Source organism: Oryzias latipes, chromosome 6 (assembly GCF_002234675.1).
Source record: "Oryzias latipes chromosome 6, ASM223467v1".
In the NCBI taxonomy this organism is placed as follows: domain Eukaryota; kingdom Metazoa; phylum Chordata; class Actinopteri; order Beloniformes; family Adrianichthyidae; genus Oryzias; species Oryzias latipes.
The window spans coordinates 25,646,688-25,670,224 of record NC_019864.2 but is presented as its reverse complement, the minus strand read 5'-3'; the positions used below and the strand labels follow the sequence as shown (position 1 = coordinate 25,670,224).

The window sequence follows — 23,537 nt, the reverse complement described above, 5'->3', positions numbered from 1 at the left end:
AATTCATATGAAAGGGAGGTTTGGTTCAGTCCAACAGGTTTGAGATGAAATGGCTTTTAGCAGCTGATTCTGCTGCTCCCCTTGGGTCAGATGTGGAGCGGACGCCGAGGCGGCGCCCGGTCAGAAGGACCACACGGCCAGTCTACGGCGATGCGCTAAACCAGAGGTGGGCACTGAGGGCCGCATTCCTGCATGTTTTCCAGCATACCCTGCTCTGGCATGTTCTAATTGTCTGGACACACCTGAACCAGGTAATCAGCCATGAGTAGGGCAAGACTATCTGGAAATCATGCAGACACACCGGCCCTCGAGGCCTGGAATTGCCCACCCCTGTGCTAAACCGAGCTTCTGTCAATGTACAGCAGGATGTCCGGGCCGGTTCTGTGAAGTAGGTCAGACGGTCCTGCAGTAAAAAGCTGTTTATGTTGGGTGTGATGCAGAACAATAAAAATCAGTTGATTTGTCAGACCCGAGCCTTTTGAAGGGTTAGTTTAAAACTTTATCACTTACAAAAAACAAACAAAAAAGTGTTATCTGGCTTTTTTTGTGGAAGTGCTAGAGCTGTTATTAAATGAGTTGTTTGCTTTTAATCCTCTCTGCGTTCATATTTGTGTGTTTTACCATTTACCAAAGATCAATTGATTGATCTTTATTTTGCACAAAGCTACACAAAATCAATAAAACTTGTGATCTGTGGTATTTGTTTAAAGAATTGTGAAGTTTATTAACTGTCTTTTACGGTTTGTCAATATAACTACAATTTGCTATCTTTTTTTTGGAATTACACCAGTTGTAGTCCTAAAGTGAGAAGATATGGACACGTCTACAACTTGCATTACTGGAACATGCTGGTTCACTTTAGAATAAAGAGTACTGAATATAAGGTTTGCTGTGGAGTTTGTTTGAACAAGGATGAGTACTGGTGATGTTTTTGAGATTATTTATGGTGAGTTTCTAAGAAACTGCTATTGTTTCCCTAACCGTCAATAAAGAACACCCCTAACTGGGACGTACTTTATTGACGGTCCCTGCCTGCCTCTGCAGCTTCACATCAAGGCAAACTCCGGCTGGAACTCGTTTTCTGCACCAGTCAAGACAGACAAAAAGAAATGGTCCATACTGGTCAATACAACTACATCTGTAATGTTTGTGGGTAAAGTCAGTAGGAAGAACAAAAGGAATTATGTCTATGGCTGCATTTCCATCCCATATGAGTCAAACTTTATCCAAATTCTAGAATTGCCCCCCCCCCCCCCCCCCCCCCCAAAAAAAAAAAAAAAAAAACACAATTTGGCAATTACACTTTTTCCATTAAATCATAATTATGCAAATAAACACAAACCAAATTCCGGGATAAGTCATTCAAAGACTTGTTGACGGATGTGAACAATACTTTGATGCTGTGGGACCTCTTGTGGCGCCCGCTATGGATGACCCAATGCAGTCAGTTCCTACTAAGAAGCTCATCGCCATCCGGTTGTTGGTCACGTGACTCATTTAATTCCAAAGAAGTATTTCCATTCCAGTATTGCGAAATATGGCAATTTTGAAACGCCTCCAAGCGCTTAAAACTTTAATTTGGTAAATGTGTCTTTTTTTTTTTAAATTGTCATGTTTCCAATAGGCAAATGTATTATGGCAAATCCGATTTGCACAATTTTAGAGTCAATGGAAACACGTGTCTTATGACACATTGTGGCTTTTCAACCTTTGATTGCTGGTCATCTTATAGTTTTGATAAGCACATGATGTTAGTTTGTAGTTCTTTAAAAAAGTGGAACAAAAATCCCAGATTTAATTGGAAACAAAGATAACCTTTTTGGTTTTTTTTGTTTTTTTTTTTAAATTGAATGCAATACGCTCCCATAATAAAGAAGGGTGAAGAACACGAGCGGAAACATTGGTGGTGTTTTTTCTTTTTTTTTTTGGGGGGGGGGGGGGGGGGGGGGGTATTGAAGGACTGTTGCAGAGCAGAACACAGTTCTCTGAAGACCTTTCATTAAGGCCAAACAAACTCTCGTCTCAATGTGGGTCACCATTGTCGTACATTTTCCTGGTCTCGGGAGACTCTGAAGGTCCTGATTAATTGCTGTCTGAGCGCTCTAATGAGCTTTTTTGAACCTGCACTTGAATTTCCATAACTGCACGTTATTGGTAATTTATTTTTCTAATTTGTTGCATAAGGTGTGGACTCCGGGGCTCACCCCACCCCTTAGCTGTGGGCGGAGCTGGGATATGATGGCACAGGCGACTTCTGTTATTGATGTTTCAAGAACTTGATTTTAGTCAAAGAGTCTTAATCGTGCTATTCTTACGCCTTTTTATAGTAAACTATATCTATGGCTATAATGATATAATATTTTACCTTTGGTACACGAAAGAACAATTTTTTTAAACTAAATATTTGTTTTTTTCCTGAGTTCCTTTCCAATCTGGAAGTAAGACAACTCCATCTCTGAGGCACTGCCTTTCACTCCGTGTGGGTACCGCCCATTTAATGATGTCATCCTAAAGTCGGCCTCAGCAGCGTGTCTGCGTTTCACCCATGAAAACAAACAACATCCAAACTTTTGCAAAGATGCATGTGCACATAGTGCATATAAAACGAAAGCGTTTAGCCGATCATCGCTAGCTCCGTGAAGAAAGTGGGTGTGTGCGTTAGCCTGGGGGGGAGCTGGCAGCGCAGACTCTTCCTGGAAGGGGCTGTTCCTCACTGGTATACATCACAACGTGAAAGGCCGCTCATTTTCGTGGTTTGGGAGGAGCTGGTGCTCAGAGCGCAGTTTTTTTAAAGGAATATTCAGAAATGTATGAATGGTTTAAAATAACGCTTTTGGGTTGTTTTTTTTGTGAGGAATGAACATTATAATACATTTAAAAGCTTAATGATTTAGGCATTTTAAAAGTAAGTCCTTGATGAGTTTTAGCTTTTAATGTTTGTAATTTATTAGAGTTTCACTAATCCCTTGTGCTATCTTGTGGGGATGACCCCACTCCCAACGTTAACGTCTTAAACACAAAAAAAGATGGCACAAGGGTTATATTAAATGTAATAAAACGACCGGTCCCTCTGAAGGAAAACGGCAGCTGTCAGAGTTGACTGTCCGAATGGAAAAGCACAGTGACGTCCCTTTTCCTGGGCTTTCACAGATGCAGACACTCGTGTTTTGCGAAGATTCGCGTTTCCAGGTGAAAATGACCCTGAAGCTTTCCCTTTGGCTGGAGCCGGAGGGCTCATCAGGCTGCGAGTGGAAGATCTGCTCGGTGACGCTAACAATGCTGTCGGGCCATTTTATGAAAACCTAAAAGCAGAAATGGGCGCCACATGCTGACAAGTGTCTGTTTTAAAGCAAAATAAACAGCAGAAATTCAAAATGTCAGAGTGTCCATTTAAGGGAGCCCCACGCTGTTATGTGCTTAGTTGTCTGGGCTCAGTTCGTGGCTGGCAGGAGGTAAATCTAAATAGCTGTTTGGCTTGTTAGAGTTTGGAGAAGTTTGATGAGGCGTTGGCAACGCTCCGTAGAGCCAAACACGGGCTCATTACAGCAAAACGAGGACGGACGAACAGCTGGATGCTTCTGTCTCTCCCTCTGTTTCTGCGCTTTCCCATTTCTTCCTGCAACTCTCTGTTTCTCCCTTCATGTCTCCTCTGTCCCCCATCTGACTTAAGTGTCACAGTCCAATGCCTCCCTGTTTTTTTTTTAGTCAGTATTTAGTTTGCTGTTTCCCTGAGCACCACGTGCATCTTTCTCCGTTTCTGAAACCTACATTTTTCTTTTACGTCCCCAGATTTTGAAAAACAGGTACTCAGAAATCTGTCCGATTTTTTTATTTTTTTTTATTTGATTCCCTTTTTTTTCTAATTAGCATTTATTTTCCTAAAGCCTTTCTCGGTCTGTTCAATCCCCCAATTCCAACACTTTTCCAACACTTGCTAGAGTGCAGTGCTTGGAGTTAGCGGCATTAAGATTTTTAATTTCTAAAGAAAACGACAACAAAAAATCTAAAAAAGAGGACTTTCAAATAACATTAAAGAAAAAAACAAATCCTTCTGGGTATAGAACAAGTACAGTAGTCCCTCCGTGTGTCACAGTTCATCTTTCGTGGTCTTACTGTTTGTTTTTCTTTTTACAGTTAATTGTGTTTTTCATCATAATTTGCTGTATATGATGGTTGATTATTCTCATTGAGAACGCATTGAGAATAGATCAAAAGATGAGGATTCTGTAACATCGTTTTACTCCTTCACTTAAAAAATAAATAAAATGCGGTTTTCCGATGCCTTTATATTACAATTTGTCATTTCAAATACTGCAGACATTTAACACATCGACACACAGACACTACTAACCCCAGAGGTCAGAGGTCAAACACATCTGGAGTGTGAACCTGGCGTCTCAGGAGTCGTTCAGCTTTGACCTAAAACGACCCGTCGTGTGTCCACGTTCATGGCTCCTCTCTGAGGGCGACCACGAGTTGCCGCCGTGTTTCGCTCTTTAATCCTGCAGCAAAGTCCCAAACTTCTTTTTAAAATCAAAGCAAAACACGATGACCTTTTCTAAAATCATAGCTTCTTATGTCCAGAGTGGCTGACATGTTTGTCCAAGACGGCTCTTTATATTCGTAGACCATAGAAAGAATGTCGTCAAATGTACCAATAATCCTCTTTTATAGCAGCACTGTATTATTAAGAAATTAAACTGTCATTTGTTTCAGTGTCTACTGTCGGGTAAACTGGTAAACGGTGTCCTTTCTGCCTGCAGTAGCGACATTACAGTTTTTCTGCCTTCTCTGAAATGTATTTCTCCGTTGTTTTGTACATTAATCACAGCTTTAGTCTCTTTACTGTCAGATATTCTTCTTCCTTGGTTAAAAACAGATGCTTTGCAGCAGAGAAATGCTCTAAAAGGACAGTTGCAAAATAAAACACAATGTTTTCAATTCATTTAATAAAACTATATTAGGTTTTTGTCCACTCATGCTGGAGTGAAAAGGCCTTTCCTGCTGCAAAGATCGACATGACTCCTCCATTTTTTAAAATGTCAGTTTTATTCTGAATTCATTTTTTAAATGTGTTTTTTCCTTAAAGTAACAATAAAAAAAAATACTGTAGCTTTTAGATTTGATCAGTTCTGCTCAGAGTTTACTATGTTTCAGTCCCAGCAGGTCGGAACAAACTAGACGCGCAAAATTGCTGGAAAAAACCCACAGATCTAATCTTACAAGTTCTGTCTTTGTTTAAAGGTCATTTAAAACATTTCCTCACCAATCAAAACAGATTTTAGAAACTTAAAACGTGAACAAAGTTGAACTAAATCTTTTGAAAAGTTGTTTTGACAGACAGAAATTCGGATGAAGGAATCCGTCTTCGCCTTTCGCTATCAGACTTGTGTTCGCAGTTTACGGCCAAGAAGACGTGAAGTGGGTGGAGTCAGACGTTGTGCACAAACATGGGCGTGCATCCGTGACTGCAGGCGAGCCTGAAGGCAGGATTTTACTGTTGACCTTGAGCAACAGCAGGAAAACCTGTGTGTGTGTGTGTGTGTGTGTGGGTGTGTGTATGTGTGCGTGCGCGTGCCGGTAGGCGTGTGTGTGTGTGTGTGTGCGTGTGATTATTCTTATGAGGGCTGCACACGAATATGGCGGTGCTGGAAAACCCTGGAGATGCAGTCAACACAGCGTCACACTATGATGTGATCTGTCCATCGTTTTATTGTGTGTGTTTTAGTGTGCGTGTGTGTGTGTGTGTGTGTGTATCTCTGCTGAATCTCATTTGCTGCTTTCCTCTTTGCTGCTGAGGGTCTTCTGGGTAATGGAGTTATTAAGTTTGTCTTCAGGATTGTGTGTGTGTTGGTCTGTGCTGTGTACTGTTGTCGTGAGAGTGTGTGTCCCAGGTTCTGAAGTCCGCAGAGATCAGATGAAAGGAAGGAGGCCTGCGACTGATCCTCTCCTCTCCAGAGCGAGGGAATTCTCCCCCCCTCATCCTCACCCCCAGCCTCTCTTCCTCTCCCACCCATCTTTGGTGTTGCTGTCGCTCCTCCTCTTCGTCTCCCCCGTCCTCTTCCTCTCTGGGGGAGACGCTCGTTCTCTCTGTCTCTGAGCACGTGACCCACTTTCACCACCCACGTCTCCCCCCGTTTGTTCTCCCCCAGCCCCACCAGAAGACGGATGGACAGTCAGACAGACGGGGAGCTGAAGCTTCTCGTCCGTTCTCTGTTCCCGCCGTTCAGACTAAACCTGAGACAGAACGACAGATGGGCGGCGCTCTCCTGACGGCGACCTTTATCTCTGCGCTTACGTCTCTCGTTTACACAAAATCAAATTTTTTTTCTCCTAACATGGAACCAAAATGCCCGTCCTGACCGCTGACTGTATAAGATACCTGGACTGAGTGAGTGTGACGTCATCCATAGGAAATGGTTTACTTCCAGCTCCAACCAGAATCATCGATAACAATCACCGTGTTGAAGCCAGACGACGTCTGTGAACAGTGATTGTTTCCAAGTTGGCTTAGTCAATGTTTCTATGGTAACCACTCTTGCCAGTCAGATAGATAGATGACTTTATTAATCCCACAATGGGGAAATTTCATTTATATGTGGCAGGAAAAACAACATTCAGAAATAATCTATATAATATAACATCAAAAAAGGACATGAAAAATGACATTCATATTAAATTATTTTGAAAATTATTATGAAAAATGAGATTCGTATTAAATAAATAAATAAATATTAAATAAATAAATACAGCTGCAAAAGTGTAAAAAAAACAAACAAACTCAGGAGTGAGCTTGTTCGACCTGGTGGGGCCACCTAAAAGCGGTCTGTCAATCGAATTGGAGTTCAACGTGAGACCGCCTACTTTTTATGAGGCATCTGATTGGTCAGTTTACAACAATGGTCCAGTTGACTGCTTGGCTGCTGGGTGTAGATTAAGAAGTGGGAATCCACAGTGATAATGCACGCCTAAAAAAGAAGTTCCGGTCACGTAGCTTAAATGTTCTACATCAGGGGTCCCCAACCTTTATAACGCAGCAGACCGGTATGACATCATAGAAAATTATCACGGACCGGTCTTTGAGATGTGGCGGACGATTATTGTAGCAACGCTACGATGAAGGAGGAACAGAGACATGACGGGACGAACTCTGAGCTTTTATTTTGAAAGTCATTGTACATCGTACAGGTGTCATCATCCTCTCTCCTTCCCACACTCTGTCTATTAAATGTAGCTTTCTTTTTTGGAAGTGGAAGGCTCCTTTTATGTGTCTGGCTGGGCCTTTTCCCTTTGGCAAAGAAACTTTCCAAAGACGTTTGTTTTTCACTTTTCTTTAAGTTAAGTTTAAGTTTGAAGTTGGCATCACCCAAAAGCGACGTGAACACTTTTGTTCTGTTGTTGTGGAGCAAAAACAAAGAAGTTGCCTTTTTATTTTTATTTTTTTTACAAAAAATTGTTTCAGATGGCTATTTATGTAAATGCAGAAAAATATTATCATGCAAAAAAGAAAAATAGATTAAAAAAAACCTTAGAAAACAGAAAATTTCCTCAAAAATGTTCCAGCAAAGTCAGAACTTTAGTGAGGACAGCATGTTGCATGTTAGCAGATTAAAGGTGTCTTTACACATGGGGGGGTGTCTTCATTTGGTCTGAGTTCCCAGAGAACAATTCAGCTCCCACAGCATCATTAATAAATGATCTCCTCTCACTGAAACGCAGAACACGACCAGAACAATCAGCTCCTCGCCGAGCGCCGGCCAGAATCCGTAATGTCCTTCAAACCCGGTGCTGTCAGTCCAGAGCAGCCGGCTGCCATGTGATCTCCCCTCACCTGCTGAATAAATCAGTCCGTACACGACTTTTCAGAGATCGCTGACAGATGATCTCATTACAGGCGTATTCTCCTCAGTGCGGAGGTGAGGAGCGTCACGCAGAGCAACGCCGTTCGCAGAAGCACCTGTAACGCGGCAGAGAAAACCCGCCGCCTTCCACATTTACAAAGAACCTTTCCTGAGTGGCCAGAAATCCTCTTCATGGGTTTTATGAGCTCAGCTGATGAGGGGAAAATGACCTTTTATGTAGAAAGCTTGACTGTTTTGGAAAAGATTCTTTTCAAGTAAACGCACAGGTGATGGAAAATCAGGTTTTTAAATTTAGCTATAAAGTAGAAAAATATTTGAAATTATTATGGTTTATTTAAAACCCTTTAAGTATAGTTGTAAAAGCCAAAACTGGAATAATTTGTATGAAAACAATAGAAGAGGGTTTGACTCAGAGAAAACTGCAGCAAAAATGAAACTAGAAAACAATTATTAATTATTTCCAGAGAACACTGGATTGCTGCAAGTGACTCGTCTTCATCCCCGTTTTATAAAAATAAAAGCATCACATGCAAACCAAAAAGGGCAGCTTTACAGTTCTTTAAAAAATAAAATAAGAGCTAAATAATAAAAATGAAAACAAAAAACGACTCATTTTTTTTGTCTTTTATTTTTGATTTTATTTTGAAAAATGAATGAACGAATGATACACGGATTCAAAAGGATTTTTTATTTAGACTTAACAGTTTACACTTTGCTTTATGTGCCGAGAGCTATAAATAAAAGTCCACAAGATGTGTGTGATAAGTCAAGCTGCATCGTCTGAGTTGAGTCTCAAATACTCCATAACCTAGAGAACGGTTTAGAAATAAAAGCTTGCATGTAAAGCACTAAAGGCCAGAAAAGTCAGTTTAAGATATGGGGAACTGTTTTAAAAAACAAACTGAATGCAAACCTGAACGTAGAATTTTATTGGTTTTGGTTGCAGAAAAATTACTTTGTTGGCAAAAACGCCAGAGATTTATAATAATAATAAACATTGTTAATAAAAGTGAAACAATTTTTGGAAAAACTTGAGATTTCTTTCTTTTTTTGCATATCAAATGACATCATTCTAGTCTTTTCAGTGCCTTTAACTTCTGTGTTTTAAGCCAAAAACAGTTTGACCGCCTCCGTCTGGGTCGTTGCTTCTCATCCATTTTATAATTTATATAGTAATAGAAAATCTGCCCTAATATTCTGCTTTATTGGCTTCACTTTAAATGTCTGTTTAGAAAAACTTGTAACTGTGGAGTTATTTCAGCAGAAAAATGAATGACTATCAAAGAGTTCTGTACATTTCATTTTATACTTTGGGTTTTCAGTCCTCTAATCTTTCCAGTAGAAACAGAATAACTGATCAAATGCTCTGAATCTCTTGATTGCAGATCAGAAACCTGATCAACAGGGTGGTTTGGAAAAACTGATTTTTTTTCTTTGATTTTCTGAAGCAAATTCAGACGAGTGAACATGACGAGACGTTTCATCCAATCGCCCTCTTTCTTCGTGTTGACCTGTTTTTTGTTACAGCTGACATTTTTGAAAGAACATGAATTAATTTAGGAGCTGAAACCACTGAAAGTTTACAGAATGCTAGACTTTGTTCAGAATTTTAATAATTTCTGTGTTTAATCTGCTTAAAGTGATTAAAATGATGACTTAGTTGCTTCTATTTAGCTGAAAACCAGCTTTGATTAAAGACGCTCTTTAACCCGATCAGATAATCCTGCCGTCCTCCCGTCTTCCCATCTTCCTGCTGCCATCTTCATGCAGAACATCTGAGCTGCTGCTGTTCTTCTGCTCAGACTGTCAGGAGCATCTTCAGTCTTAAAGGGAGGTGATTTCTTCAGAACGACCAGGAAAAAACCAAGAAATGTTCTAATCCATACCAAACTTCCAGCTTTGTTTATGTGGCATTTAGAAAAACCAAAGCAACCAAAGTGCTTTCCAAGTATAACAATTAAAGATAAAAACGTTAAAGAATAAAACAAACAGGATAAAATCTAACAGACTGGGCTAGTTTGAGTAAAAGAACAAATGTAAAAAAAATCACTTTCATTAATTTCACAGTGTTTTATAGAAACTTTCCTCCAAAATATTCACTGAATACAAAGCCACTAAGAAGGAGAAACATTTGGAGCAATAAGTACTGGAAATGCTAATTTCTCAAAAAAAAACAGGTTTTTAACCGTTTCATGCCTAAATGTTTACATGCTTTATTTTTGTACTAAAAAAAGATCCTCAGAGCTGCTCAATGAAGTGTCTTGGATTTAATGATATGTTGGGAATTAGGAACGTGAATCTGTTAAAATATCATAATCCTCAATTGTCTTTTCTTTTTTTTTTATATCAACTTAACAATAAAACTTTTACAAAAAAGTGAAAAGTTTGGAACTGAAAGTTTTCCTTTGAAAATTTCAACACCTTATTTGTCCAAATTTCAAAAAACAAACGCCTTAAATGTTCAGAAAATGCAATTAGAATAAGACCACCAGCACCGCCCATCACAGGTTGTCTCCATGGCAACTATTAAAACTTTTGAGCCTTTTTGTTTTATCTACAATCATATAGTTTTTAAGTATGAGGGTAAAAAAGTGAAGCTATCCTAAGGCAGCAGAAAACTATTTGAGTGTCATCAAACTTTTATAATTTCCACACAAAGCTCCAAATGTCATCTTTTGACAGTTTTATTTTGAAAATTTCCAAGTTGGGGAAAATGTAATTAACCACGTTATGGTCTGGAGGGTCCGTGACAGATGTGACGTCTGCTCACCTCATTCACATCTATGAAAACAAACCGGATTAAGCGGACAGGAAACCCCCAGAAGGAAAAAGGAAAGTCCCCTGGTAGTTTTTCAGAATAAAATCTTGTTGGCTCTGCACGACACCTTCATGTTGACTCATACTCTGCTGGGTCCCGCTGAATTCAATGTGCTTTTGTTCCATTCCTCATGGAATTTGCAAGCCAAACACAGTACAACAGAGCGTGTCACCTCACAAACGTTAGTGCAACCGTCAAAATGGAGGGAGACTCTTACATTTCCACCTTACTGTTGGGAGTAACAGAAAGTAGGAGATGTAATCTAAAGCAGTGGCTTCAAAATTAAAGCCCGTCTTGGGAAGACGGTTTGGTTGCCGTGGACCACCACCTTCTGGCTGACCGCCTTTGATGGCAAAAGGCGGCTTTCCAGCCATTCCTGTAATGAGCACAACCAAAGCATTAACCGTGCATTGTGCAGGCTTCATCAGAGGCTGGAGCAGTGGACTGGTGGCAGGAGGTCGGGGTGATTACGGACAGAACCAAGGCCGAGGGCTGCCCGCCGCGGCTTGTTTAGCAGGTCTGCGAGTTTTTTGTTTTGTTTTTATGTTTGCAGTCTTCATCCCTTAAAGCACACTCAGATTCAGGCCAGCTGCAGTTATATTTATCTCACTGCAGGGTCCCCAGGCCAGAGCCCCTCAGGCTGCTTGACATCACCGCTACCCATGTTGCTTTGCAGCATAACAGTGAAAAGGGGAGGGGCTGTCCTCTGCGCATCTATGAAGCGCATGTTTGTGTCATAAATCATACAGGAAGTGTCACATTAGCTGACGTGCCTGTAAATGGCTCATGATTTCACCCCATGATGCCTTTGGTTTTGTGTTGTGACGCCAGCCCCCCCCCCCCCCCCCACACACACACACACACACACACCTCACCTCACTGGATGATTCTACCCCTCTCCACCGGGACATTAGTATTCCGGATGAGTCTGCCCGCCACTCATTCCCCAGACGGCAAATCAGCCGGCGTTGATTAATTTCAGCCTATTAGCTTCCCCCGTTTCCCTCCCCCAGCTCCGCCCAGGTTAAATCCCCCTGCACACCCACGTGTGTGCTGACAGGCAGGGGGTGCTGCTGGGTGAGCGATGGCAGAGAGGTTGCCAGGCAGCCAGTTGTTGTCAGAGTGATATTAATGAGCACTTTGCCCAGGCCCCTGTGTGTGTGTCTGTGTGTGTGTGTGCGTGGGTTGCGTATGTTCGCCTGTTTAAGAGCCTTTTTTGGGTTTTTTGTGTTCCAGATTAAAGAGTTGAGTCAGTTTTGCCATACATCCTCACACATATACATGCTCTCTGGGGCGGTTTTTGTGTGTCTGTTTTGGAGCTGGGTGTGATATCTAGCAATGCCTTGGCCAGAGGGACCCGGGCTTATGCGTGTGTGTTTGTGAGTGTGTGCGCTCTGTGGAGGCCTGTCCTAGTTTCCTTCCCCCTCACCGGGGAGCTGGAGGATCCAAGGCCTGACGCGCATCACCTGACAGCCGCCCCGCTGCTCCACAGCCCGCCACTGTGTGTGTTTTTATGGGGAGTGCAGAGTCAATGTCGGCGAGGGTTGAGGCATCGTGGGCGATGTTTGGCGTTCAGCTGAGAACATCCGTGTTTGTTGGAGGACACACTGAGCCGTAGTTTGACAATCTATGGGGTTCTCGGCGCTCTGTTGTTTGGGCGTTGCAGCTGGGGAATGGTTTATTCTCCCTGAATGTGTCATTAATGGTCTGTTCTTGAACTTCCTGAAAAAGAAACTTCCTGATTTTTTTAAAGCCGCTTAATTAAAAAAAGTAACCAGAACCAGGCCACTTCCACCGGCTTTACCAGGGCCTTTTTACTCAATTAAAGTTGTAAAGTAACGTTTTATGACGGAAATAAACAATACTAAACTATGTTTCGCTCTTATGGCCATACAGTGAATAGTAACGGAGAGTGTGATGGAGGCCAATGATTGGCTGTGACGACCCCTAAAGCAACAACATCTCACACAAACTTAGCCTCAATCTTTTGAGCGTCCATTCCGTAGCTGTCCAGCACCATGACTCGGCGTTGTCCAACCACCGTCAGCCATGTTTGTCTGGTCTGTTTGCTATATTTTAGAAAACTCGAGTTCAGCGGCGCCCAAAGCCAGAGGACCACTGAGCTGACAGAATGGCTGGAATTCTCTAAAGGCTAGACTCGTCCAAATTCATGGCCGTTAACATCTGGCCTACCCGCACGACGAAGGACCCGGCCAACGTCGCCCGTGAAGGCCGCCGCCATTAAAAGGATGCAGCCCTGGAATTTGGACACAGCCAATGTGGTCAAGCTAGACTGTTGTGGTCATTGGAGTATTTGGTTGAAGCGGTTTTAGTCTGAGGTGAGACGTGTCACGTTTACAGACGATTTTAGTCAATTTCAGTTAATTGTATATTAGTTAAAAAATGGGGAGAGAGGAGCAAACAATGGAATTTAACAAAGCGTCCATTGTTTTTAAAGGAAAAGAGAAAACGAAAAGAGCTGAAAATGTTACTTTAAAAAAGTAATTACTTAGAAAAAAAAAGGATTTAGTAACTGAATTACTTTTCTATAAAAGTAATCAGTTACCAGGAAAAGTAACATTTTTTCCTTTAAAAAAGGTTGTTTTATGTCAACATTTTTCTTTTTCTGATCAGTTTTCAATCAAAATGAAAAATAAACATGTATTTGATCTTTAATTTTTATGTCACATTAACAGACAGCTACAGGTTTGAAGTACTTTTGTAGTAAACAGTTAAAGAAGATAACATTAAAATAGAAACAAACTTTAATAACCTGTGACAGCTGGAATAGTAAACAACCTTTGTTGCCAAGTATTTTGTTTGCAAAAGTAAACCTTTAAATCACATAAAAAGCGTTTGACTCTGTAGTTCACATTAAATAAACCAAACGTACAAATGGTACCGGTTGTCCTGATTGGCTCCAGTGAGACAAGACACTGCTCTTAGCCAATTCAAATCACATTTGACTAGTATCTAACGGTAGTTTGGGGTAAATCTTTAACTTTCAAGAAACATCTTGGTCCTTCTTGGAGCAAAAATAAAGCTCTTAAACCCAAACTGTGGACTTTAATATAAAAAAAAAAAACTGTCTCCTCCTAACTTTTGATGCTGTTTTTTTTTAAAGGTGAAGGGTCACATCTGAGGGTTCTGGTAATATCCATAATCACATAGTTGAAATCTCCTGTGGTGGAGGCATTAGAAGGAGCTGATGGCATATTCATTCTCATAAAGGTCTATAGGTGCAGATTTGCTGGCCTGAGTGATTTATTAGAAAAAACTGTCATGAATATCTCATAGCCTGCGAATGCCAAGCGATACATTTGGATCTGAACGCATTAAAGTTTTAAAGACGCTTGGCTGAGACAGAAGGATTGTGGAGACTTAAAAAAAAAAAAAAAAAAGACAAAGATGTCTAAAACAGAGCGGTTCATTTGTTTACATGTTTTAAAGTCGTTTGTCTTTGTGTCTTTTTTTTTTTTGAGCTGAGATCCAGAGAAACAGGAAGACGGGAAAATGGGGGACATCCCAGTTTTAAATTCAAGTCGTTTTGGGAAAAAGCCTGCAGGAAAGGCATGGTGCTCGGCTAAATTAGAGGAGCTGTACATCGGCCCTTCGGGAACTTTTCAATAATTCAAGCCCCCTGATCTTCAGTGCTGCGAAGCTGCAGGGGCTTCAGTTTGACCCTCCCGTCCTATAATATTGCTGAATTGTGAGTTTAGATTGAAAGTACTTCGAGTGCGTCCCGAGTCGCCGTCGCTGCTGACCTTTGAGTTTGTCTCCGCACAGCCCCACCCTCACTGAAGGAACGTCGGTGTGTCTTTGAGCATGTGCAGCCATCATTGTTTCACTTATGAAGTGTCACGACCCCACAGCCCTGAGTACACTTGTCTTCATGTGAGTGATTACATATTAACACTGTGGACACACACTGGGTCTTTGTGGGTGACTTGTCCTTTGACCTTCACTGAGGGCCTCGCTTCTTTAGCAGCAGTTTTTCGTTTTCTCCTTCTTACCTTGTGGTTTGCTGTCACCAAGGTCAGATTCTGATCCTTAAAACTCCATTTCAACATTTTCTTTTTCTTAACTTCTTCTCAATGTCATAGCCTCTTGACTTGAGTCCTCTTTCTTCAAACGTTCCATCCAGCTGGCTCCACCAGCCGAGTGGTTGAGTGGTGAAATGTTTCAAAAAGGAAAATTTCCCCTATTATTGTCGATAACAGGCATGAGATCTTCAGAGGAGAGATGGGGTTGTCAGGATCCAGGCGCGAGTCGGGGCAGGCGGCAGGCAAACAGAATCAGACACAGAAGATCAGGTCCAAATATAACGCTCAGTAAGGAAGGCAGAGTGGCACAAACAATACTTCACACTGAGTGAGGCTCAGTGCAGTGTTTAAGTATGCTGTGGTTGATGAATGAATGAGAGTCAGGTGTGCGGCATCCAGTGAGTGTGTGTTGGGGGTTGCTGGGAGATGTAGTGAGGTTAGAAGCTGACCAGTGGAGGAGACAAAGTTCTGACTTCTGACAATTATGAATCCACTTCGCCATCACCTGGATGATTAAAAACCTTTGACGTGTTTTTATTCAATAATCATTTTTTTCCTTCAAAAACCATCTGAAAACCAGTGCACGCCTCAGTGCTAGCATAAAATTCAAATCTCTGCCTCTCACATGGTGAAACCATGGCAACCAGGAGGAAGACAGGTCAATAAATCTCCCAAATTTAAAAAATGTAAAGCCTTCAGTAAATATGCAACTTTTGAAGTTGCACCATGATTGAGTGCGATGAAAAGACAAATTTACCCGGCTTGAAGCTACCTGGACGAGTGGCGTAACGTTTCAGGAAGAGAGGACGTTCGGTTGCCATGACTCTGATTCCTTGTGGCGAAATTTAAATGAAATCTCAGAAGAACATGTTCCATTTCAAGTTGTTTTCCAAACATACATTTAAAAATTGCTGTCCTGCAAGCAGCCTTCAATAGTCTTTGTAGGAACTGCAACATCTGGTACTTCTTGTTTATAGTAATAGAAGAAAAGCACTTATTACTAAAGTCAAACAGAATGTTCAAAGATTTGCATGAAAGCGTTCTTCCATTATTCTCCCCCTTGCTGATGTCATTATGTGCACGTTGAAGCGTTTTAACTCCTGTTGTTGCAGTCGCTCCTGCAGGCCTCCTTGCTTTGCTCCTCCGTCCACTGAAGTGTTGTCGTTGTGTGTCTTTGTCCAGGGAAACGTCTCCAGGAGTGGGTGTGCGTCATTCTGTGCCTCTTGCTTTTTATCGTCAACTTCTCTTTCCTTCTTCTGCACTTCTCCACCGTCCACATCTACAAGATCGTCCTCAGCATCGGTCAGTCTGAAACCACATGTTCTCTCCACAGAGAGAAATTGATTTGAAACGTCACGTATGTGAAAACTAAAGATGATTGAAGCTGGCAGAACCATGTGTTGTTCTCTCTGGTTTGTCTTTGCAGTCCTTGGAATCGTGACAGCAGACTTTGCATCGGGGGTGGTCCACTGGGGTGCCGATACTTGGGGATCGGTGGACATTCCTGTAATAGGCAGGGTAAGCAAAATCTAATCAATTAAAACACTCGTAAAATCTCTTTCAACGTGTCAAGGTTTTCAAACTGGGGGATCATTAATCATTTAGCATTTGTAGTTTTTTTTAATATAAAAAATGTCAGGAAGTCATCACAGTCAAAGGTTTTATTTTGTTAAATACAAATGAAAACTTACATACTTTACATACTTTTTTTCACAACCTCTCAAATTAACACACACACAAAGAAAACGGGTAAATTAAAAAAAAAATTATTTAGTAATAGAAACCACAAATGTCCAACACAATATTTAATCACAAATGTATTGTATACCTTTTTTCTTTTGTTTTTATTCAAGCAGTTTTGATTTCATTACAGCTCAAACTTAAACCCAGTTTAGCTGAATTGATTGGCAGGTGGGTCAACCAACGGGCGATCCCAGCAGAGTTTCCACCCCTCTAACCCCGGAAACGTCGTCAGTGGCGCCTAAATACCACACGCTCTGGCATACCGTGACTCTGTGGCTGTTTACCCGATCAACGTGAATCAGCTGATTCTGACGCGGAGAAAAGCGGCTTTGCATATCAGCTTTGCACTGATACGCAACACAATAATAATAATAGTATAAAGCATTGCATAAACTTTTGACTGCTGTAAAGTGTTGCATATCACTGCAAAGCTGCTTTCCTGACGTTAATTGCACAAACGGTGGAAGACTTGCGCTCTTGTGTTAGAGGGTTAAACGGTAGTTTGTCCCGCCCGCTTGGTGGAGTAAATGCCAGACAGGATGGCCATTTTTACCTTGCAGACTCCAACAGGTGACATCCAAGGTTGTTGGTCCAGTTACATGTTTCCTCTCTTGGGCAAGGCACTGATCCTCACATTGCTCTCGGTGGTTATAGATTACCTTTTCCTTCAAGGAGGGAAGAAAAGTGCTAAATAAGTACTGTTTTTTTTGGGGGGGGGCTACGAGTTGCTCCGCTAAGCCAGGTTCCATGACCAGAGTTTGGACCCGTCTTCCCCTGCCACTTTGACACTTTGAGTAGCATGAGTTGGAAAAGTGCTATACAAGTAAAAATTGATTTGATTTGAAATATGAGGGCCTAAATTTAATATATATATATATATATATATATATATATATATATATATATATATATATATATATATATATATATATATATAAAGTCACTCCTTAGTATAAGTTGCATACCTGGCCAAACTATGCAAAAAAATATGAATTAATATTTATAAAATACGGTATACACCATTTTTACCATTAAGCTTACCTTCCAAAACACTCGCACACAAAAGCCATACCAATAAACAGTTAATCCTAAGAATAATTGACTCATAAAAGTTTTTACAAGTTCGATTTTCTGATAAACCCTTCCATTGCGAAAGCAGACGTATCAGTTATCTATCTAAATAATTAACTTACTTCTTTACAAGGAGAAGAACTATTACTACTGACTAATATGTTGAGTCTTGCAGGGGAAACATCCATGTTTTGCACAGAAAACACATATTTTAATAACCTTGTGTCTTAATTCCTCTGAACTATCACAGCTAGCATGTTTACTCGGTTAGCTGTTTAAGGTGCATGCACAATAAAACATCACATTAATGCATTCACATTTCCCCCTGCCAATTACACCAAAGGTTATCCTCATTTCATCCAATTAAAATCAGCATGATCAGGTGCAGCGTGCAGATTCATCGGAGCTTTGTTTTGATTAATGAGAGAAAAAAATGTAGCATGAACGTGTCTGTGGATTTCATCTGCTAATACTTGCATTTATGCATTATTCATCAATAAATAATTTGTTCAAATGTTCGATTTAATGTGCATTCTTCGAGCTGAGGCACTCGGCAAATATTATTCATTCTGCACACATTTATTATCAATGCATGATTAATAATGATCCTGTGGCATTCACAGTATGAATTTGTGGAGTTTTCTGGGCTGCAGCTCAAGGACCGTTGTGGTGAAAGTCAACGAAGAGCTGGTTGAAACTGCCGTGCACTCATGGATGAACTGATAATGGCCTTTTATAGCGGCTCTTTTGGCTGCTCTGCGGCTGATTTGAATGATTATTCAAACAGTTGAAGTGTCGTCCCACACGGATGTCGAATAATAACCAGCAATTCCGCTCAGATGAGAGCGACTCGATGATTTGTCATCTCCACGTCGTCTGTGCGCTTTATTGTGTTGACACTCGTAACCGTTCAGTCAGGCCACTTCAATAAAAGAAGGTTACAAGCTGACTGGTCAACTGAGAAAAGAATGTCTCCCACAAACAACGGGACTAAGAACAGCCAGGCAACATGAAAAGAACATTTCAGAGGAACTTTTAAAGTGTTCAAGTGCAAACTTTCCCTGAATTCTCTACATCGAGAAGCACAAACAGTGTTTTGTAGAAATGACTAGGGTGTTGAATGGAGAATGTCTTTGGAGGAATTGCTTAACCCAATAAACTATTTGTATCATATTTGATCCACGTATCTCATTAGCACAATCCAAACCTCTCTGCAGGGCGTGAACATAAACCAGTCACGCCTGATAGGAAGAAATCAGGGTTTTAAGAAAAACACTGAATTCACTGAATTAAAGTTTTGGCAAACGTCATTTTTGTTTTTGTTTTGTTGTGTTTACTCTGCAAATCAGAAGTCACTAACTAGCGGACCACGGCCCAGATCTGGACCCAGACTTGGACCCGGATCCGAACTATTTAAATGCTGCAGCTCTTGTTGTCGTTGAGACCAACATATTCTCACTCCCAACTTGTCATATATGGACATATTTCTGGGCCCCCCTCTGAGTCACCGTTTGATGTTTGGGTGTTTTTTCGACGTGCTGCCTGTTCCCATTAAATCAGGGGTCCCAACCCCCGGGCCGTGAGCCAATACCGGTCCCAGGGCCGCTTGGTTCTGGCCGTAACCAGGAACAAAATGCAAACGCTAACTTTGATTCTTTCTGCTTTTTTTATTTTCTGATTCACAAGGAGGTTTTATTTTGAAAAACGACCGGCTTCTGTTTACCACATCTGCCTGTTTCGCCGCGTCGCATGCATTGATTTTTAACGTCTATGGTTGCGTGACATAAAGCACGAATTTTCTGTGGTTTCAGATTCATTTGAAGAAATCTCATTATAACACAAATGACTGCACCCTGGCTGAAAAATGGAGTTCAGCAGTACACTTTTGGAGATGCAGAAACAGAAGTGAGCCACCAAAGTTTCTTTCGGTGAAACTTGGAATCATTTGAGTCTTCTCACCGGAGACCAGTGGTTTCTCCTACGGTGCCGCGGCCTGTTCTGACACTAATAAGCTTGGAACGCCAGGGCATAATGGCTTCAGTTGTCATGCGGTCAGGCTCTGAGTCGGCTTTTTTCCTGGTCAGAGTTCTGAAGTTGCTGCGTTTCTGCGGCTCTGCAGTGATTTCTGTCGCCGTGCTGTTCTCTGTGTTTGCTGAAGGTGCTACCAGGCTTTATGTTTATGTATGATGCTGTCTTTATTGAGGCTCAGGGTAGTTACAGGCTGCAGAGACCCAGCAGCATTCACAGATTTGCATGGGGCGTTGGACACCGTGGGAGACCTCTAATAAAGACTTCTACTGCAAGATGAGAATGGACTTGTGCTGCATGACAATAGGCTGGTGGAAAGAATGCGTTAGTGTGCGAGAACAAAAAAGGGAAAAGCGACACCTCTGTGGTGTTGTTGCATCTTTGTGTGTTTGTAAGCTCAGAATAAAGCCAGCCTGCGCTGTCGTTAAAGTTTAGTTTGAATATCAAAGAGGTGCGATGAAGAACACCTGAGGGCAGTAATGGCTGCTGTTATTTTGTGAGGGGAAGCGTTTAAAGCGGCTGCCGTTCCTTATTTGTCGCGTCTGTCATTCTCTGTGCTGTTTTCTGCTGCCTCTTGTTTACTTTCAGGTGCTTTTTGAGAGGCTGACCTGGTGTTGAGGTTGAAACTCATTTTTCTTTTACTCCATCAGGTTTACTGACAACAAGCTGCTGGTTCTCAGACGTTCTCCAACTGTGGCACAGAAACGGAACTTCAGGTCTTTAATGCACCAATTCTGAAAGTAAAGTTGAAAATGTTTAGGGAGAGGACACACAAGACGGCAAAAGTTACCAAGTCTTGTTTTCATCTATGAATAGGAGGTTAAAGTCCCACTCTGGTCCTCTTTTGATTTATTTTTCAAAGAGTTCCAGGTGGTCTTTTGATTATTGTTTTGCAGTTTTTAGCCACAAAAAAAAAACGTTGTCGTTTCTGCAGAGTCAGTTAGATTCCCATCTGTGAGTTGTGAGTGGGACCCCCTTCACCTCCCCGTTGCTGAGAGCTGTCTGTTTACACTCTCTCCCGCTATCTAACAGCCTCTCACACCCCCAACCCAACTTTACCGTGCAACAAAAATGGTGACCAATATCAGAGCTATCCAGCCGTCCGGTTTTGATCCGGATTCCAGCTCAGATGAGGAAAAAAGACGTACACAGATCCATCTGTCAACAAGTGGATCAGAATGAAGCAGAGAAGGAGGCTTGTGGGCCGACCAGCATGTTCTCTGAACCACAAGCACGATCATTTCCAAACTGCATTTTTTCAACTGACCCAAAATCACGATGATTTGAATATAGAAATACTCAGAAATGCAATTACTTAATTTCCTTCATCAGAAAAATGCCACAAGAAAATGTTAAAAACATCATTTTCATAGTAGTGGGTTTTTAAAGCTAAAGGATACATCTACAAGAGTAAAAGCTGTTTCATTTCCTGCTTTTGCTGTTAACACATCTGTCTTGTTTTCAGTAAAAGATGGTTTAAAAATTCATAGACATGTTAGAGCAGTTTTATTTTTTATGTGGTTTGCTTTGATTTAAGCCCATAAGTGTTTCTCCCGACAGTTCTGAAATTGCAGCAGAGCCTTAAAAACCAGCGCTGCCATTTCCCCTTTGGTGTTTACGGCAGCTCCTTCATGAGGATTTGGGCCGTCTGTATTTGTTATTAGTTCTCGTCGTGTTGTTGAGCTTTAATTGACTCAACAAGGATTTAGCAGTCCTCTGATGGCACCACTTTAAGGACGAAGTTGGCTCGTTGGTTCCCAACGAAGCTGGATTTTCCTTGGGGGATCTGTGGAAGATCCTTCCAGTCCTTCTGCTTTATTCCATGAATCACCTTTAAAAGCGTCACTAACATCTCTGTTGGCGTCTCTCTGGTGATGACGATCCCAGCTTTAGGGGAGAGTTAATTGAACGTCGTTGGCTGTTATAATGGAAGAGATGAAGATGTAGTTTGCTAACAAGAAGCAGACAAATGTTTGGCACCAAAGAGAGAAAGTAACAGAAAGAAGGATTTAGTAAAAAATAAAAAAAATTGGTGGAAGGACAAAAAATGAGGAGGGGGTGGACGGGCGTGTCCCTGCGAGCTGTGGGGCAGCTCTGCTTGCTGGGGCGATGGGCGATGTGAGCCGCTGATTAAGGGACGTCGTGCAAGGCAGGCCGTTAAACGGTGTGGGATTAGAGGACATGCAGCCACCGGCGGCCCGCCGTTAACTGGGAGCGCCAGAGCCGCCCCGCTCTGCACGACCTCCACGGCTTAGCCGGCCTTTCATGTCGCTGAGGGCTGCGGTGGCAGAAGGGGGGAAGGGGGTGGGGGTGCGGTAGGACTGGAGGGCGGCGGAGAAGGGTACATAATTGCAAAGATATCAACAGATAGTTTGAGCGTTTGCAGCCCATCAGCGATGTTGGCGAATCAGCAGTTGGGATCGTTTCAACGGTTCGCGCCACAATAATGAGTTTTCATGCTGATGCTTCCATGTCGGCGCACGAGCACAGAAACGTGCACGCGGGGGGACGGCACACGCTTTATACTGTGTGTGCTTGTGCATGAGCGGCTCTTTGTTCTCTATCAAACCTCTGAGATGACCCCCCCCCCCCTCATTTCTTCACAGACAGGTGTCCATCTCTGCACAGGACAGCCGGGGGCTTGAACGGGTATTTAAAAAATCTTCTGGGGTGTGTGTCGCCCATTTGTGTGGCAGGAGAGCGTTTGTGCGTCGGCTGCTGTGGATTGGTGCAGGATGCTTGGCCAGGAGTGTTTGTGTGTCTGTTGGAGAAGCACGTTGTGTTGCATTGCTTTTTAAAGTCAAATGAAAAGAGGAAAGCGCCGGTTCCACCAGGAAACTGCTGTGTAATGATGCAGTAAAGTTCTCCTGAAATATAAAAAACAACTAAAGCCGCAGGCAGCGCTGAATGGCCCTCGCCTCCGCTGCAGCCTGTACTCGCCCCCGGCTGTGCGCCCCCCCACCCAGCCCATGACCAGCGTGATCCATTGTCTAAACAACTCTGGCTTCAAAAACAGAAAGATTTAAAGAACGTTTTAGTTGTTCACAAAACTAAATGATCGACAGAAATGAACTTTAAGCCTGGAGTTTAGAACTCAACTTAGCTTTTGTTTTGTTTGGTGCCAATTTGGTTTTCGGCCATTCAAATGTTGAGTTTTTGACTTGTTTCAGGAAATGAAAACAATGGTTTTGTAGACCAATGTCCCCCATTGTGGTTGAAAATGTCCCTGTATCATGTAAAAATCCACCACCTCATAGCTCGGCAGACGCAGGTTGAGCAGGTCCAGACCTTGAAATCCCGGGGACAGTGACTGACACTTTGGTGTCCTTTGGGGCAACAAGCATATTAAAGCTATAGCTGTGTTTCCATCACACAAACCTTCACCAAAGTTCTAGAAATGTTGAAAACTCACGACATGGCAATTACACTGTTTCCATTAAATCGTAATTATGCGAATAAACAAAAGAACTCACGCGATAAGTCATAATGGTGACAGATGTGAACAATGCTTTGATTGACAGCAGACTCACATTTCTTCCACGGCGCTAGCGCTTAGCATCATCTGGTAGCGCCGCTGCGCGGTACCCAAGGCAGACACTTTCTACCAAGAAGTGCATCGCCATCTGGTTGTTAGTCACGTGACTCATTTATTTCCCAAAAAGTGTTGCTATGGCAGTTTAGTGAAATAACTCAATTTCAATATGCCTCAAAAGCCACCTCCTCCAAGCGCAGAAAGTTTTTTTTCGATAAATGCAAGTTTTTCCAAAATTGTGGTGATTCCATTGGGCAAATTTATTATCGCAAACCCAATTTGTGCAATTTTATAGTCAATAGTAAAACCACAGCTAGGGTCTTCTTCTGCTGAAGAAACTGAGTTGTTTTAACATCAACAAACATTTGAACTATGTAAAGGCAAAGAAGTGTAGACACGTTGGAACATGGATGGAGAGCGAGGGTCTGCCCCATGGAAGG

At 41.9% G+C, this 23,537-nt stretch overlaps 1 protein-coding gene across 1 annotated transcript in view; it reads left to right on the top strand.

Annotated features, from left to right (window-relative positions):
- The window catches only part of tmem189 (transmembrane protein 189), a 41,435-nt gene that overhangs the window by 6,000 nt on the left and 11,898 nt on the right, over window positions 1-23,537 (top strand). Inside the window, exons 2-3 of the mRNA XM_004069760.4 lie at window positions 15,906-16,025; window positions 16,150-16,241. Coding sequence (XP_004069808.1) covers window positions 15,906-16,025; window positions 16,150-16,241 — 212 coding nt within the window. The remainder of the gene's footprint in view (window positions 1-15,905; window positions 16,026-16,149; window positions 16,242-23,537) is intronic.